Source organism: Manduca sexta, chromosome 27 (assembly GCF_014839805.1).
Source record: "Manduca sexta isolate Smith_Timp_Sample1 chromosome 27, JHU_Msex_v1.0, whole genome shotgun sequence".
Lineage (NCBI taxonomy): Eukaryota > Metazoa > Arthropoda > Insecta > Lepidoptera > Sphingidae > Manduca > Manduca sexta.
In genome coordinates this window covers 4,719,819-4,739,436 of record NC_051141.1, presented here as the reverse complement: position 1 = coordinate 4,739,436, position 19,618 = coordinate 4,719,819, and the positions used below count along the sequence as shown (strand labels likewise).

Below are 19,618 nucleotides of genomic sequence, written 5' to 3'. Positions count from 1 at the left end.
CTCACAGGTATGCCAGGACTCTCAGGAAGTGCCAAAAACTCTGCCCTAGCGTGTTCCATCGCGATGCTTTCCTAATAAAAACGAACATCCCATTTATTACCTATCCATAAGACGCTCATTTTAACCCATTAATAATATTCAGAATAGACAAAATTTGTCCATCAGATTTGGGTTCATCAACTTTTTAATTGAATGTATATTTTATCGTAATCACATAAGATTTAAATTGGAACAATTATATACAAGCAAGCAAAAAATTTTAGAGGAGATTCTATGTACCGTATCTGCGGTATTATTATATTATTATTACCGTATCAGTATCGGAGATTTCGTGATACTCGTGTACCTCGTCGGTCTTTGAAGGCGCCCCTTGTCCGTCGTCTGTTTTGTGGGATCTACCCAGTGTTGCATTTTTTACCTACAAAAATAAATTATAATGAGCAAGGTGACGTGGTCAGTCGTGAGAAAAAAAAAGACAGAAAAGGGCGCGAGACTCAACTGGCTGGCCTGCGGACCACTGCGTTGGCAATACACGTTTGCTTGCATTTCATTATGATCGGATGGAAGTTCACAATCGTTGCATTTCGCTAGCTATATTTTTATGTCCTTGCTCTTTTGCTTATTTATTAAGTAATTTAATTAAAATTATTGTCTTTTAGTAAATAAGTAGTCTTTGTTATAAGTTCTAAATACTATTTTCGTTTTGAGTTAATTGTCAGACAAATAAATGTTAAAACGGCTAAATCTAAAGTATAACATCACTTTAAGGTATTGTATTACCCACACGTTTAGATATACTAGTGGTTATTGCGTGGCATCGGTGTACAAAAATTAAATGAAATTAAATGAATAGTAATATTTTGATTATCGACTGCCTCGGTGGCGTAGTTGTATTGCATGTCCGGTACAATAGCGCTCTGAGGTCCTGGGTTCGAATCCCGGGTCGGGCAAAGTGATATTTGGGTTTTTCTGCTCAGTATCAGCCCGGAGTCTGGAATTTGTGCCCGATATGGCGATAGGCTCGCCCCCTATCACATCATGGGACGGAACATACTTGGCGAAAAGTGGGTCCCCTTGTTGCGCCTCTGCATACCCCTTCGGGGATAAATGCGTGATGTTATGTATGTATGTATGTAATATTTTTAGATGTATATGTAAGCGAGGTAGACGGTAACACAATGTAACTTACCTTATTGAGAATACTTTTACTTGTCGTCGGTTCTGAGACAGTTTTGTGACTTGGCCTCCTTAAACTTTTCGTTCTTGTTTCTGCACCTGTAATATTTTCATGTAAACTAAAGTAATATAAGAAATGTTTTTACGAAGATATTGCATAAGTAATACTAAGTATTTGATTTTTTTATAATATTTTCATTTATTTTCCCAGGAAGCAAGTATCAAAATGGTGTTACTCGTATGCGACTGCGTCTGGATTCCAAAATACTAGCAAAAAATAAACCATTTTGGGATTGTCTATGAATCATTTTTACCCAACTACATCGAAGCCAAGAAGGGTAATTATGTCAACATCCTGTATATGCATTTGTTTTATTTACAAAGACATAATACATAATTATAAATCAGCATACAACTTACAAGGTAGATCAACTTCATCACAATCTGCTTTGTTTTCGGGTCTGGAGCTAAGCAGAGGATAGGAGGAGGCGCAAGACGCCCCGGTGAGGTGCGACGGAGAGTTCGGATTAATGAGGGGCACCTGTTCTAGATCCTCTGACGGCTTGTATGGAGGGACGATCTGGCGCGGCGGCTGTGGATACAAATCAATATTAGGAATTGAGTACGAATACTCACCTACAACGTGGAAAATATATTGAAGTAAATTGCAATTGAAAATCAACCTTGTTCAATTTATATATGTCTGATATTGAAGTAAACTGTTATTTATCTTTCTGTTTGACACCTATTCGTCCGTTCACACTCCATATTAGTAATGCGCATCTGTTAATGAGTATTTTATTTGTTACTAAACAAAATAAACTGATTTTTAAAAGTGTTTATTTGAGCAGAGAATGACAGACTCAAGAGGCGTAAAATTTTGTGACTTAAAAAACGAATCGATTTTAAAAACATAAAATCAGTCAATTATGATTTCTATCGAGGTAATATACGAAGATAATAATATAATTATGTGTAACACTATTCTGACGATAGCCAAGATGAAACTATGCACAATTAGTGGTAATTATAGGTTCCTGGTAACCGCGAAACGCATTGTTAGTCGTCCCGCTCAAAACAAACACAATACATTGCGAATGCGGTGATAGAACAATACGCAACTTAGAATTCTGCTCATATTTCTACGCGAAGAGGACTTACAGTCGTATACTTCGTTGAAGTAAATATAGTGGTTGGACATAAATTACTATTAGGGCAAATAAAAATCCAATCAATAATATGAAAATTTTATGAAAATCTAGCAGAAATAAATTCACCATTACCACATGTTTACCTCTTCTAAATTGGTGTTGTAGGTTCTTGCGTAAAGGAAAACTATAGGGGCTTGGAATAAAGTCAAGAATCGAACCGAACGTTTCCAAAAGACACTGCTTTCTTTTTTATTAAACACCCCGTTCCAAATATGCTCGTTTTTACGAAGCGTATTCTCAGTTCCGTTCCGCAAGCTTGTTCAAAAAGCTAGCTAAAATGAGAGGATTATGAAATTGATCCGTGACTTATAAAACTACGCATTCATGCAATTTTACTACAGTCGTGTTTTAATAAATTTATTGCATCCTAAATAAGCTGATGACGTGAATTAAATGTCGGTGATTAATGAAATATGAATGTCAATTTATATGCAGACATTATTTTTGTATAATACAATATGATATTAGACTTAACATGTAGTCAATATTGGCGATAGTAAAATTGTTAACGCGATCCTTAAGTAGTTATAACGGGCAACGATTGTAGAATTTTTAGCTAAGCAAAATATTACTAAACAAATTTTAATACAATAAATAAATGCGTAGCTTGACAAAGTATAAATAAACCCGTTAATGTTTCGTTCCACCTCACTACTCACACAACCAGCGGGGTCCAGAAACGATATGTCGCCGAAGTACGCGCCGTCGAGGCCCACGTGGCCCGTGTGTTTCACCTCGCCCTGAGGACTAGATATCATGCTCCGCTGGATGGACCGCTTGCCGGTGTAAGTGTGCCGCTTCACGTCGGACCTCAGCAGCGGTCGCATCGACCGGCTTGGGTGTGGCGACAGCGACGCGAGGGTTAAACACTTCTACACACAATGCGACCCTCGAAATGTTGTTCTATTGTCTATTACCGGTATGTGGGTATTTTCGTCACCATGTATAACGAATCGATTCATGTTTGTGTAGTAATATAAGTTTACATAATACAATCTACAACTCACTTTTTTAATCTACTGATCGTCTAACATGTAATAGTATTATACGACAAACTCAACAAAAATTCAAAACGTTTACGACATACGCATGACTCGATTCGCTTATACTCAACCCTCTAAACACTCTTTGCGGGTGTAAAGTGTAAACACTACCCTATATCATGAGATGAGGTGATAGAAAATAGAACAAACATGGTTATCGAGATGAAATGGGGGCGTATGTAAAGCTTCCTGAAACACAAGATGCTGCCAGTAATGTTATCGTAGAACAAGCAACACAGAAAGGTAAAAATTACACACAAAGCACGTTATTTAACATCCGTTCTTGTACTAACTTGTCTCTATTGCTATATCGATAATTTGGATATCCGATTATACGTTCTAAAAAGTACAGATGTTAGTAAAAATATAGGAACTAAAAATAATCGATATACAGTATAATTTATCCATCGATTAATGAACAAAAAACGCTTTTGAACAGTAAAAATAAATTTTACAATTAAATACGCCGATCAACTGATCGATATCTATAAAGGTAAGTACAGATGTTCAACAACATTATATCAATGCAGGAGTGAGGGCAAGCTCATTAATGAAACATGCAACTAACGTCATGTCGGCTGTATGGTTTCGTGTTGTTCGGGTCGAACAAACCGCAAGCGCCACCAGCTAGCACGCCGTACCACATCGACGACTTGGTCATGTTTCTGAAAATAATAACAAATTTTTACAATAACTTTTTAAGTATATTATTAAACAGGCATTCTGCGCGAAGTCCAGTTGCATCGGCTACAACTAGCCAGTATTAACTACTGGACATAATAGGGCTTACTATCCCATGTCTCAAGATGTCGATGATCGCTATTTAAGTATTCACTAAACAATACTTTGTAATTCAAGGTATTGGATGATATTTCTACTATTTATGGGCGGCAGTATCGCTTATCATGCGAATGGCAAGCTCGTCGCGTCATTTCAAAGCAATAATAAAAAAAAAACTACCTATAATTACTTATGTGAAATAAAGAGGTCGTATGTATAAAGCTAAGTAATACTTTTAATTATTTTATTTTGACATTACATATTTATTTTTAGTCAATTTTAAAGCTTCTATCGAATATAATATATTGCCATGTGGATTTTTTAAGTATAACTGATAAAACATACAAACTTACTCTTTTCCAAGTACTGTAATGATCTGATTAGTCTTATATTCAAGGAAGCTGCCACGCCGCCCATCTCTAGGCTTCTGGAAACCTACCACTGCTTGCACCTGGTGACAAATTATTCTTTATAACAAAACGTTAAGTGCAAAAACTACAATGACATGTCGAATCTGTATCAAAAGACGTAAGTGCCGGCACGACTAGCGCACCATAAAGCACATTATCCCGTGGTGTTATTTTCCGTGCTGTGATATCGCTGGCGGGGAGTTTGACAGTATTGCCAGGACAGCAATATGGGTGATCAGTCCCCCGTTGTAGACGCAAAAAGCGTTCTTAAGAGTTCAGGTTCAGACGGCAGTACGTACAGACGGTGCAAGCCAGCTGTCTTAGTGCAATAAGTTACTGCGAGGACATCTCGTACTCACCGAAGAAGGCCACTGCAGGTTTTGATTAGTACACCCCAAAGAGTACACATAGGGTTAGGGACTGGGCCCAGTGCTCGCTTGGATGATACTATACTCCCGAGTGTCTACATTAGGCCTAGACCAATGAAACCAACGTAACCGTTCTACTCATTCCTCAGTGGCGGCAGAGGTTACTGCGTTTTTTACTCGTGAAAAAGTAAAAAGGGAGGTTGAAATTGAACCCAGTACCTCACGGTTACAGACTTCGTGCACTATTACTATATCAATTTTGTAATGATCTTTTAACGTAACTCTTAACAGAACACTTCACTTTCACATAAGTTTTATTATGCTATGAATAGTTATTTGTCAATAGGCCGTATAGGCCCCAGGCTAGGCGATGGCATAGTTGCAATTGGGACCTTTTTTTGCTTTTACAACCAAGGCAAACGCGGGGCAGGGCAAACTAAGTGGAACACAATTAAAGCAATTATGAATTTGGCATTGGACATCCTTCAAAGACTGTGAAGCGGTGGCTCTGGTTTGATTCTCGCACCGAAACAATTGTTTCGAGTGTGACCATTCGGGGACAGAAAATCTTAAGCAGTTCCCAATACCTATGGTACTTGTTATTCGTACATATATATCAGGAGTACGCACGAGGAATATATTTATCACATCGGATATGGTTATAATTAATAATGTAGATAACAAGAACTTTGTATTACTTGACTTCTGTTTCAATTATAATCGCTCTCAGCTGTGTCGCCAAGGCGACGTTGTGAGACGAAAGACGTCATTCGAAGGGGAGTTGAAGTATCCTCGAATCAATTCTACTTATGTGTTGATTGGATTTGATTACCTCTTCCGGGCGTATTGCGCGTAACTTGGGCCCTAGCTCCTTAAACCGGGGCCGATCGCTCGGCTCGTGTGACCAGCACTCCAGCATTGTGTTGTAATACGCCTCGGGGCAGCATTCCGGTCTCTCCAGACGCTACGACATAAGAGGATATTATCCACTAAACAATGACTTATGATCGTTCGAATTATAAATGTGATAAAATGTTGAGAATAGTTTACAGTTTTCAATAAACGATCCTGATCTCTGTCTTCAGTCCGATTACGAGAATTAACCAATCAAAATAAGTCATTTGTAATCATGTAAAAAAAAACTGTTCTGATTGGTCCACTTCAAAGATCGATCGAAGACAGCGATTGGGATTGTTTGTTAAAAATGGGGGATAGTTGATATAATTACTCCGACTTTCAAGTGAGTAGGGTATAATCGTTCCTGAAACGACTATATTTCCGATCAGAAGTACATAGATCACAATACTTAAGACATTTGTGTTAAACAACGAAGGTACCTGAAAGTTGGGAGCGTCTATGGCCTCCAGTATCTGCTGTCCGGAGAAAGCGGCCCACGGCTGGAACCCGTATGTAAACACCTCCCATAGACAAACGCCAAACGCCCACACATCGCTCAACGATGTGAAACGTAAGTAGAGAATGCATTCTGGCGCGCACCTGAGCGAAATGTTACTGAGATTTATTAAATTCATATGGATCATAAAAAATTGTTACATCTCGAGTGTTGATAAACAATTCATTCTGCTAGAGATTACAATTAAATTTGTCAAATTGAGATTCGCAACTTAATATTATCATATGTCTACACCACCCTATGATCGACTGGTAGAGAACGCCTACGGACACAAAAAAGTCGGCCAGTATACAATAAATAATAGATTTCTGTATTCAACGTTGTTGTAGAACGATTATAATCTATTCAGTGAAGTTTTTAAGTATGAGATGTACTTAATAATATTATTTCTGCTATACTGTAATTTAGATATTAGTTTCAAAACCATTTATACATGGACACGAATTTATTAAAATCAGAAAATGAAAAATCTTCAAAAATAATTTGAGGATTTTAATAGAATATTGAGGTATTGTATGCATTCAATAAATGAGTAAGATTGGAGCACGCCGGTTCATGGAAAAAGGCCAAAAGATACTTTTGAATTGGCCAATACTATAAGAGCTTCAATAGTATAATTTCGTTATCCTGTCTCGACAACGATCAGATTTAAATAGACGGCATATTGTTAAAGTTCGTACAACGTGTATGTACGGCACACTTCAACTGCAGTTCACATATATATATATATATCTAGTCTCAAATCAAACTATCGATTATAATAATATTTTCATCTGTTTAATGCTCACTATCAGCCCGAAGCCTACAATCTGTGTCCGATAAGGCGAGGTTCGCCTCTTATTAATTCACGGGACGGAATATATTTGGCGAAAAGTGCGTGCCCTGGATACACATCTACCTACCCCTTCGGGGATAACGGCGTCGTATGTGTGTTTAATTTAATGAAATTTCAGCATGATTCTTGGCTAACATTAATATAAGAAACAGTTCGAACATCATGATGTTAATGTAATGTAATATAAACTATACATGTATAGTCTATATTTGTTCGATAAGTAATTAGCTGTTTGATGCGTGTCGATGTACATTCGAATGTATGGACTTAATATAAACCGCAACACATAAAACCTGTCACATGTTCACAACAGCTACCTGTCTTGCGACGATAAAAACATTATTTACTAATAAAATGTAAAACATAATACTAAGCACTCGTACGAACCGACTCGATTATTTGGATATTTTGATTATAAAATCTAAAGCATTTACTACCAATTATTCTCCTTAATATTTTTGACATGGCTTAAATTTGTTACCTCCACCGGCAATTTCACTTACTCTATACTACGTAGCCTTACCTCGCTAAAGATTAGGGAGAACTGGCAATAAATATCGGTCTACGGCGAGACAATTTCAGCATCCGATACCGCTCAGACACAACAAAGCTAAATTGACAGACAAAGTAACTCAGGTCTCTCAAAAGCTACACGGAATTTATTTTATTTATTTATTGCACTTAATATACAAATGTATATAGGGAGACTTAATGCCATAGACATTCTCTTGAATTTTAACAAAATATTTGCCTTGGTTATACTCCGTTTAATAATGAGAACATAAAATTTGTGATCTATTGCTGGCCCGTATAATGCTGCTGTATCAACAAATTAAATATGCCAGACCGTCACAACAGCCACCTAGTATGCAAATTCTCTACTTTCCATTATTTAAGCTTTGACTAAACTAACAAAGTAATATGATCATCCCCGGCATTATCCCTTGCCTGTATGCGGAAAGTATAATAAAAATACGGCTTCAGTGTAGCTAATATCAAAAACTAATTTCGCCTCCTCGAGGAAATATTTTAATAGAAACCGGGAACAATGCTGCGACTACCATTGTCAGTCAAGATGCCGGGATAATTAAGTCACGGACCAACAAAAGATTTCACGTCCATTATACAAGCCTTTGTGACCTGAGTATTTTGTGCAATACAAAACATGGCAAGATGCACAGATACCGATGCAACGCAAACCTTGAACCTGCATATGAAACATCGCGAATAATAACAAGGGTGCAATTTAGCATAACTTACCATGCGACAGGCAATTTGAGATTCACGTTGTAATTTGTTTGATAGTAGTCTTTTCCTACGCCCAGCGCACGCGACAACCCGAAATCTGATATCTTCACTCTGTCTTTGCTAAACACTAGTATGTTTCTTGCTGCTAAATCCCTGTAATGTCATTAGTACAATTATAGTAATCGATCTGTTCAAAAGTTCATAAAACATATTAGAGGAATTAAAAGATACCCACCATTTATATAGCAGCTAAGGCATAAAATGTAGTATAGCATAGTACGCATGTATAGTGTCATATCATTATAGGTATGTCTTACGTACGGAATGTATTCAAATAACATCGTAAAGACATATTCTAGCAAGAAAAGAAACGTAAATCAAATTTGATAGTGACATATTTCACAGCGGAGAAGTCAAATGAATCAAGAAATACAGCCAAATCGGAAAATTCACGCATAAATACGAAGACTTTATGTGAAATATCTTACCTTTCCGTCAAAAAGTAATGACTACTTTATAAACGATTTTTCTCAACGTTTTCAGCCATCGATGAGATTTTCTTCTACTCATTGAATTAAGTACATATGTATATGTGCCGCTTGGAAGTGTTCTTTCTTAATTAAGAAAGATATTAAATACCATAAAGGAAACTGCAGCGAATTATCGCAGCATATCCCATACTATGCACAGTGTGGCAAAGTCGTATACCGCGAGTATTTTAACGAGGTCCACAATTTTTTTCGAGATATGTGCGACATATTCTCAAAGACCCCGTTATGAATGCATACTTGTCGGTACAATATAAACAGCTGTCCTGTGACAACAGTGTGCTAGGTGTTAATTTACAGCCGACACACAATGATACATCCGCCCATTGGCGAGAATTTTAGATATTTTCGTAAGCCTTAACAATGATAAGTTTGATAACCGGTTGGCGAATTGATGTCATCGATTCTCGTGGATATTCCTTAAAATGATGTAAGTACGAAACTAAACGCTTTCTACGTTTTGTTTTGATAAAAATGTGACCGCGCTTTAGATTGGCGTTACGTAACTTGTTAAAACTATGTTAAACTTGGCAAAAATCTAGGGCGCGATTAAAAGTATTCGTAGAGAACAGTTTTCATAAATCGCATTCTTTTATACTAAATGAAAGAAAAATACTTTTCTAAATGCCTAACAAAATTAGAAAAACACATTAAAATGCTATCAGTACTGCCACTGTTCTTGACATTCTCATAATGAATTTTCTTTTATATTCGTGTACAAAGTGTTTTTACGTATCTAGAGGACATAGAACTAATAAACTTTGCAGACGCGGCACGAATTAATTTTGTAATTTATTTTGATTGATATTCTAGTTAGGTTAGTGGTCAAGTTAATGGAATTCTGTTTGAACGGTAGGGAATAACAGGCCATGTCATGGTCGAGTTAAATCACTTAGCCGACGGGAATGTTCGTTAACACACGTTAGTTACATGGCTGTCCAGTAATAGCTTACATACAAACGTTATTCTATTATAACACGACTATGAATCAGTGAGTGTTTAGGTCTTATTATTTTAAAGCCACACAAGATGCTCTCACACAAACTTTTTACATCATTGAATTATGCTAATCGTCGTATTACGTTCGCGAAACTTCAAGTGTATAAACAAAAGAAAAACCGACTTCAAAAACCATTACAATCCAAAAAATAATTAGACTTTGCACACACACAAGTAATATTTAATCTCTTGTACAATCCATATTTTTATGTTTGTGCTACATCTGGAATCGGTGCCTAATTTAAATTGAGCATCGTTTTTGTACATTGGTTTGATACTTAACTAGTTGGCAATTGGCTTTGCATTGCTTTGTTCCACATGTGGCTATTCCACAATATTCTTCTCCGTTGTGGATTTTTTTTAATAAATTAACACATCGGAAGTTAATACCTACGGGTGTAGGTTTGCAAATCGTTTTCTCGGATTTATCCGCATTCACGAGGCGGGCGGAAATTACTTTTTAAGTACATAATAGGTATCAAACATGAATCTAGAAATCTAGGTCGATCAAGTTTTCAAGGTTTTTGCAGTTGTAACCGATGGTGTACAATTAAGTACGCGTTCAGAATCCGCATAAAACAGTAAGTTTTATGCGTAGTAAATTTTTGGTTTGTAATATATGTTATTTAGTTACCAACCAAATATTGTGTATCAACAACAATTATTACCATTTCTAGAAGGCTTTTATTTCATGAAATGATGTTCCGAGCTCGGGTCATTTGTAAACTACATAATTAAATATCGTTCTGTTAAAAAATCACATCATAAAATTGAAACATATTGGGCGATTTACCATCAAGGCATTCTTATTAGCAGAACATGTACCTAAAATAAAAACAAATCAATTACATTACGTACGTCGACGATAGGGTTGTCACTTACCTGTGTATCAGTCTTTTGTTTTCTAAATAAGTCATCCCATCACAGATTTGCTCCGCGAACTCGCAGAGGTTCGGCACGGGGAAGTTCGGCCTGAGAGACACCTCGCGCAGACATTCTAACAGCGAGCGGAGCGGCGCCAGCTCTGTCACCTGTGACACGTGGTATTTTATTGATGGTTTCAATGGTTTGGAGTTAGATCAGTGTGGGATTTTATTGGTGGTGTCATGGGCCTAGGTTGAACTTATAGCATTAGTTATTAAAATACAATAGTTGATTATTTATAATGTGTGATACCGCGTTATTTCATTTTTAATTTGACAAATTGCCGCTTTATTTATGTAAAGACTCGTAGTATTAATACATCTCAGTAAGATGAATTAGGTGTGACTCATAGCTAGCGTATCTTAATGAAATAGCCTCATACCGCATGAAGCCTAGCCAAAAACCTACGCCAACTTCTTGACCTAACTGGCACCGCTCAAGTTTGTTAACAGATTTTGGGACCTTGCCTAATGATAAAACCTACTTCCAATAAGTTCGTAATGAAAGATGGAAATGAATACTGAACAGCACTTAAGCAAATGTCTATTACATTTATAGCTTCCTTTTAGCGTTTCATCAAGAAACAATAAAGTCATAATTACAAAAACTGATATCAAAAGCGTGTACTATAAAAACAATAAATTAAAACTATGACATGCCCGCTAGTAAATAAATTTAAACACAAAGCAAGTTTGCGTTATGAGCTAACTAACGGGACATGTGTTATACTAATCTACTGAATTTCCGCGACTAATACCATAGTTATAATTCCGACAGAATTTGGTCAGCCTTGCCATTCATCGATGATCTAGTTATTGTATAAACTAAAGTTACTTATGGGCGATAAGTTATGGCTTTAGTTTCAAATCAAAGTTCGTCAATTAGGGAACGTGTGTGTTAAATAATAGTCACGCATCCTCTATGACAATGATAATCCTTCCCTGCGTCGTTCTCAATTCTGGGGGGCGTGACCACCTCTCACCAGCTTTCGCCGTATGATGTCACGCCATCGATCTCGGCTGTTGGCCGCCTGTATTATGTCGTATACAGATGTATGAAGTGTGGTGAGGATCTGATCAGACCATCGTATTGGGTTCCTTCCATATGCTCTTTTACCCTCTACTTTTCTGGTGATTATCAGTTTCTCCAAGTTATCGCTTGTCTTCCTGACAATGTGTCGAAAATACTCAAACACTCGTTTAAGACAGATGGTACAGAGCCTAGTAGTGATTCTGTGTTGCTTGAGTGTAGTAACATTAATAAATCGCGCTGACCAGCTTATACGCAGCATGTTACTCCGACACCACATCTCAAAAGCGTCAATGCGATTCCTGTCTGTCTTTAGCATCCACGATTCAGCACAATACAATAATAATACTTATAATATTAAAATTCTTAGAAGACAACGGAATCTGGCACTACTTATTTTTTATCGAACGCAACATTTAAAATTTCCCTTAAGGTCAGAGGACCCTATTCCGTCTACAGAAAAGTCCGTCTTTTTGCAATTATGGGCTTTCCATCCGGAGACTAGTTTTAACAGTCGTAAAAGTAAAAAAAAAAACTATTTACTTATGCGGTAGCAAAACAGTCCTTTGATTAAAGCGTCCCTAATTGCAAAAGGCCTCCTGAGCTGAGATAGATTTTTAGCATTATTAAACTTTATTTAATGCTATAGTAAAAATTAGCTTAATGTAACCCCCTAAGATGAAAGTTATACTTTAATCGTATATTTCTAATACTTGATTGTTACGAATGGTAAAACGAAAACTGTTACTATAACGTCCCTTAAGGCGCAGCGGGCAAATATCGCGCCGCCTAATACACAAGCGATAGCGGTTTCGATAAATTTCAATTTATAGTTTTGCTATGATTTACCATCAATCCAGTAAAACATGCTACATTTAAACTGTGGAATAAAGGACTTATATGAACTGGGTATGTTAAAGCTTATTGCTGTACGAAATACATGAAACAAAAAATATTATATATACTACATTACACTACAAAATTATATATTATTAGGTCCTATGAAGTCTACATTTTCCTGACAGTCATTAACAAAAATTATAGCAATACAAGTTTATATTCAGTGTTCAATTCGCAAATAAGCTGATGATAAAAGTAATAACATTTTAAATTACTAATATTATTCCCACTGACCAACATCAAAGAGTCGAGGTGCAACACAACTCCAAACAGACGCACAATGTTGGGATGTTCAATGCTGTGCATCACGGCTGCTTCCTTCAGGAACTCTGTCGAATTGGATGTCATGCGTTCGTGGCCGAGGCATTTGATCGCTACTTGCAACTATTGCAACATTGCAAAAAAAGTCACATTAATTCACTTATAATAATGCATTCTAGGGCATTTATAATTAATAAATGTATTCAGTTACTTTAAAATTTATATAATTATATATCTGTTAAAAGTTAAAACATTGCCATGTTGTGTTTTATTATAAGTATTTCAATATTAGATTTCTATTGCTTTTCTATAATGACATTGTATTATTGTAAATAACTTATGAGTATATGGTACTTTAAAAAAAAAATGAGTTGTAAATTAAATGATTAAATCAAAGTAATAACCATTGAACTTGTGCTACAATAAGCTATTAGACTTGTTTCTGGAAATCAATGGCGTCGATTTAGTGAAATAACATAAGCACGAAAAATTAACTATATATGACAGCAGGTGTTTACAAGCGTGTGATTTCATCGCAAATTTTGCGAAACGAAACCATTTACGATCGTGTGGTACCTAGCTAATAGTAGATTTATTTTATTTTATTTAATAAAAATGTTTTTTTTTTGTATATGTAAACGTAACTTGGTTATAACCTCCATCTATATATATGGCAATAATAAGTTATTATTTTGCATGCAGTCAAATATGCATCCTTACTCTTTGATTCCCTGTAGTCCATGTTCCTTGTTGGACAACACCAAATTGTCCCATACCAAGCTCCTTATTTATAGTAATATCCTCTATTGATATAATATGTTTTGGTGGTACTTTAACATTGTTTTCGGGAAATGGTTGCAACTCAATAGTGGCTTGTGAGTTGGGACCATGAGAATACTGCAATAAAAATAGTGCAGTTATAAATATGTAATGTTTTATCTGATGTAATATTCATATGAATGTGAATGTGATCAGATTGTATATTGAAAGGGATGTATATTGTTACCGTACATATAAATGTTTGCATACAAACATGTTTAACACATGGAATTTTCTGGTATCATGGTTCATCATTCTACTGCCCTACTTCTATATATACTTGGCATTGACTCTGCATACATTGTGATAAATGTTGCTGAAAGGTGAGGGTAAACTCTTTCTATAATACTTTATGTCAATTTATATGACATACAATGTGTTGCCTGTTAAAAGTCTAACCCAACCTTCAGGTTCATTAAATATATTATTACATCCTTACATATGAAATGGGCGTTTTGTCTTACTGGCCACTTTGATCTGAAATATCTCCTCTCTCGTTAAGATTTCCAAATTCAAATTTACAAATACATTTAAGTGGTATGTTTGAATTTGAAAAGAGTCATTTATTTCTTTTGCCTGATTGGTTTTTTCTTTGGCGTCTTTCATATGACACAATGGAAAACTTTAAATATTGCTATATTTACGAGCATGAGTAGTAAATATACTGCAGAAAAAGCTTGTAGGAATAATGATGTGGATGATGCCGCAAATGCAAACACAGTTCCAATCACCCAACATATAAGGTACCAATTTCATATGTAAGGCCCTGGATAGTATACTACTATCAGACCAAGGAAGGAAAGTATTTACTGCTACTGCTTTTATAATTTTTTTTTTGTGAATAGGTCACATTGTATATATTTAAAGACAAAAAGTAGATTAATGGTAAGGTAAAATTTTGAAGCCTCTCAACAATTTCAAATATGATACAAAAATACCTTGTTTAATAAAACCTAAAAAACTGTAAAAGGATCAAAAATGGGGAAGTTACATAGATTCAACACTGGTAAACACAGACATTAATTACATATATTTCTTTTTTAGCCATTAATGTATCAGATTATAAACATGAATTGCTGGTGGTAGGATATATTGAATATCCACCAGGATAGTGTCCACAGTACACAAGGTGTTAAAACCTACCATAAGGGCCCACATAAGTGTGTGATATGTTATGAAATCAGCCTGTGTATCCAATTCCACCAGGCCAACATAATTGTGTCAACTGTGCCGGGGTAATCATATCTTGTCAGTCGACATACTATTGGACCCCACTAAACTTACCATCAGGTGCATTGGAGGCACATTGCTTTGCAAATATAAAAAAAAATATAGATACCAATAAAAATTTAATACTAACCTGATCATTTCTTCTATTGGAACTAAGCAACTTCTTTAACTTTGTTATATATGGATTTGGAAAATATTTGGAGTATATTTTTTTGTATCTTCTCTGTTCAGGTTTTGACAAACCTATGTGTACTAAATCATCTGTGACAACAAACTTGAGCTGCGACAACTTAGTTACTTTCAGCACCTCTCTGAAAATATTATCCTTTTATACTTTTTGCAATATGTCATGTGACCATTATAAAAACATTTAAACACACCCAGTAAAGGAAAGAATAATTGATTTTTGTCCTTATATTGACTCTATCCTTATATCGATGATTGAATATTGTCCTTTTATTTTTGATGTAATGTGAAGTGTTAGAATTAATATATTTGGGATAATCAAATTTACTTGTGAAAGTAACTTTATGATATTTGCAAATAATGTACTTGGTAAACTTAACCACAACAAATTTCATTAACAGCAAATAAAACTTTGAGCTTCTTTATCTATTTTGTCAGGTAGAGTAACACAGGTGTGAATAAATCGCGAGCAAGTCAATACAAACAATATGCAGATACAAAGATTTCGCAGTCTAGCTACAGTAACAATGTGGTAAAAAAAAACAATAAATTTTTACAAACAATATCCTTCGCAAACGCATCTAAATGGAAGGTTAAAAAACAAATGCAGAACAACAAAAACATCAACACATCGTGATCAAGATCCAAACAAAAAACTCAGTGAAAGGACGCCAGGGTAAAGTCATGCGCGGGAGGACTTGTGTCCAAATAAATGTTTAATGAAAAGTTTTCACGTGTTTATTGTATTTACCTAAATAATTCAAAATACTGCTGAAGCTCTGCTTCTTCAAGGAAACCGTTTAAGTTCTCTCGGCCATCGTCTATATTTTCTGAAAAAAACAAGCCGAAACTTTCGTTGTTCACCAGCAAATATGTCAAATATGCTTAAAACAATGCTACTTTATTTGTAACTCACCCATAATATCGTTGTTACCACTATAACTATAAGAGATGATTTTTTTATTGATAAATAGATAAATATATAAAAATCAAAATGTCTAACATCCGACAAAGCCAAGTTATCGGTATTTTGGAAGAGTTGCACTGATTGAAATGAAGATAAGATCTGTCACTGTCATTCCTTTTTTAGTTAGTCGATTATTAAAAAAACGAATGATTGAGCCAAACTAAAATTTAAATAATCTCTAATAATCGAATGAGTAAATTTTTCAATTCGTAATTGTTTTTGCTTGATTAACGATGCAATTAACTAAGGTGACAGCAATACTAGATAATTCGTTGATCGCATTGTTCAGTAGCCCAGAATCAGATTCAATTTTAATATTTTCGGAAATGGTCAGGGAGGCTATTCTATTTTTTTCGTTTGTGCATTTTTTTTTAAGAAAGCTATATAAATACGCGTTTGCATACAAAAATAAAGCATTTCTTTTTAATTTTGTTTACACGAGAAATACTGTGAACATAGGTAATACAGTAAATGTAATTGCATTTCTAGTAAGAATAATAATATTATAAGCTTTTCTCTTATTATATCTGCTAATAATATTAATATCTGGGCAACTAAGCTGTGCTCGGGTGATTCTAGATACACTAATGCTATTTATTAAATACTTAAAAATAGGTCGTGTAATCTTATTTGTTAATAAATAATATAGTGTATATTATCTATAAATAAGTAAAATTTTTAGCTTTCATAGGTATCATAATAATATTTAGATTTTAGCCCCTTCATATCCTGGGTTAGAAATTAATTAAAAAAAATTATATTGAAAAATAATAAAATTAACTTTCGAAATCGAAATCGGTTTCGAAATAAATGTTCAAACAAGACAAAGAAACGAATAACCAATATTATTCTCAACACTTACAATATATATCCTTCCAACAGTTCATAACAATTAGTTCAATAGTTGTTTTTCCATTACAAACGGGTAGCTGTAATATGAAATAATGAAATAAACAACTAAGGTTAGTTAGAATTTGAAAACGTCACATATTATTTGTAGGGCCAAGATGGTGACCATCTTCTTTGATCTTTCTTCCAGTCTTTTCTTTTACCTGCATTGCAGGTATTATAGGAACTGCCATTATCCCGTTAGCAACTTGTAAGAGCCTTTTGAAGTCTTCGTCAAAAATATATATTTTATTGCTATATCAAACAAAGAATAATCGCAAATATACTTCTCAACCTTTAATATTATATTTATACCTATTTTAATAAGTCGACTATTATATTAATATCTATTAACATTGTTTGAGTCGATTATTAATATATGCCATTGGTATAACACTAGCTTGCGACAGTGCTGCCAACAATTGGAAAACAAGGTTTCTGTTTTAGGGAAATTAGTTTTGGTAGAAAAACACATTTTAGTGTGAGTATTTTCTTAAATATATTATTTTCAAATACAAAATAATTTTACTACGCATATTTTTTTTAATACAAGAGGAATTAAATGTAATAAAATTTTTCCGGGTGATGTTTTGAAATATTAGTATTATTTTATATTTACGCTGGCAGCACCGAAAGCCACTTAGCAAATATGGCGTAGGACTGTACAAAATGCAGTGGGAGACATTTGTTGTATCTGTCAATTCGGAAATTTATTAAAAAAGAGATGCACATAGGAAACGACTTTTTGAATCGAATATAGTGTGATAAAAGAGTATTACAAGTGAAATGTGAATTTTACGCAATGTAGGTTACAAATTTGAATATACAACTATTTGAAAATAAGTTGGGATGTCACGACTTATCGTCTAGGCACTCGGTCGTTTGTTTTTAGTAAAACGATCTCATGTTTACGAATTGCATTCACCTTTTGTTTTAGTTACTGTTAGGTTATAGTGTAATTTTGTGCACGGTTTTGTCAAGACATGTATGAGATATAGCCCCGGTAATATTAAATGGTCAAAATAAATGTAAATTATTTCAAACATTGTATATTTATTTCTTTATCAGAATGTAAATATTATTGTAACACGTAGATAAAATTAATAAGTTGTTAAGTTAGTTTTTAAATAGTTGTAAGAGTTTTATAGACTTTAAGTTGCGGAAAATAATGTTCGAAGATCGAAAAGATGCGTGGTCGAGACTGCGGCAAATTGCGGCCTGGGTAAGTGCACAAAACTTTGCTACTTATTTTCATAGTTTTATTTAATATAGCGTTTTATCTATTAATCGCGATTTTATTGATACTTTATTTTAGTAAGGAATTTTATATATACCACTAGAAGTTACTGCATTAGTTTAGTTATAATAGGTTCACAGAAAATTTAGAATTTCTGTTCATTAAATAAGATACTATCTAGTTATTGTAATTCAAGTTCCTTAATCCCAACAAAATCTTTTTAACTAAAGTTTTAACTTATTAAATATAAAATCAATTACAATTTTGAATTATTAAAGTTATTTCCTGTTGGTAGAGCATTTTAGAATGCCAGCCACCATTTGATAAGGACAATTGCTAGAAACTACTTTGCAAATTTCTTATTGTAAACGTCATGTTAATAAGATCTATAATATAATATATATACTGTTATATAGTGTAGTTTATGTCAAACTCTTATTTGGATAATTTTCAAGAATAGGGTATTTGCCATAGTAAAGAAATAAATAAATTTAGTATAGAAGATTATGTAATTTAAGGTGTTAATTAAGAATATTTGACTTAAATTACAAATAAAAATTATTAAATATTTTATTTTCCAAAATAAAAATAAGAGTTTTTGAATCTGTGCATCATTTACAAGAAACGTCTCAAGCGAGCAAGACTAGAGAACGTGACGTCACGATGTATTATATGTAATGTCTTGTCTATTGGTCTTGTAATTCCGAAAAAGATTTTGGCGCGTTTCGCAGGTTTCATTAAGTAATATTTATTTGATTATTTCGTGTCCAAAGTGCACTTCACCGAAAAACAAACATGGAAATTGGTTTTATTGAAGCGGACAGTGCAAATTTGCCAAAAATTGTGTCTTTTATGATCGCAAATTTCTTTGCCTCAAACTCGGACTTTTGTTCTGCAGAATTGAGGAACGTGAAAACTTCATTGTAAGTACAAAACTATCCTTTTCTGATATTTTGTTCAATTCACAATAGATTACAGTTTGATTTATGTACTTAGCCTTATTTTGTTTTGCTATAAAATAACCTTTGTGTCATGCATGTGATAGGTACATGTTTACTTTGTAGACTATAAATACAAATAATACATTTATTACGTTACCAATAAAATCATAACTTATGAAGAATCTTACTCTGGTTAGGTACCTG

The 19,618-nt window shown here is 34.4% G+C and overlaps 2 protein-coding genes across 9 annotated transcripts in view; one reads left to right on the top strand and one right to left on the bottom strand.

The window, feature by feature from the left end:
* LOC115446036 (activated Cdc42 kinase-like) overlaps window positions 1-16,439 on the bottom strand; it is a 28,404-nt gene extending 11,965 nt beyond the window's left edge. For 2 of the 4 annotated variants that reach the window (XM_037443948.1, XM_037443950.1), the window contains exons 1-16: window positions 16,298-16,439; window positions 16,133-16,211; window positions 15,326-15,506; window positions 13,867-14,043; window positions 13,120-13,269; window positions 10,915-11,063; window positions 8,498-8,638; window positions 6,326-6,485; window positions 5,821-5,952; window positions 4,564-4,661; window positions 3,999-4,095; window positions 3,047-3,259; window positions 1,597-1,768; window positions 1,190-1,275; window positions 311-418; window positions 6-71 (exon numbers count right to left, since the gene is read on the bottom strand). In XM_037443948.1, the coding sequence (XP_037299845.1) occupies window positions 6-71; window positions 311-418; window positions 1,190-1,275; window positions 1,597-1,768; window positions 3,047-3,259; window positions 3,999-4,095; window positions 4,564-4,661; window positions 5,821-5,952; window positions 6,326-6,485; window positions 8,498-8,638; window positions 10,915-11,063; window positions 13,120-13,269; window positions 13,867-14,043; window positions 15,326-15,506; window positions 16,133-16,211; window positions 16,298-16,301 (2,013 nt within the window). In that variant the 5' untranslated portion in view covers window positions 16,302-16,439. The remainder of the gene's footprint in view (window positions 1-5; window positions 72-310; window positions 419-1,189; window positions 1,276-1,596; window positions 1,769-3,046; window positions 3,260-3,998; window positions 4,096-4,563; window positions 4,662-5,820; window positions 5,953-6,325; window positions 6,486-8,497; window positions 8,639-10,914; window positions 11,064-13,119; window positions 13,270-13,866; window positions 14,044-15,325; window positions 15,507-16,132; window positions 16,212-16,297) is intronic. The other 2 variants (XM_037443949.1, XM_037443951.1) reach the window with 2 other exon arrangements.
* A 1,607-nt stretch (window positions 16,440-18,046) lies between these two features.
* LOC115446032 (neuronal calcium sensor 2) overlaps window positions 18,047-19,618 on the top strand; it is a 168,819-nt gene continuing 167,247 nt past the window's right edge. For all 5 annotated transcript variants that reach the window (XR_005113224.1, XR_005113222.1, XR_005113223.1 and 2 more), the window contains exon 1: window positions 18,047-18,458. Coding sequence is in view for 2 of the 5 variants with exons in the window: in XM_037444024.1 (XP_037299921.1) it covers window positions 18,405-18,458 (54 nt within the window). In the remaining 3 variants the exon portion in view is untranslated. The remainder of the gene's footprint in view (window positions 18,459-19,618) is intronic.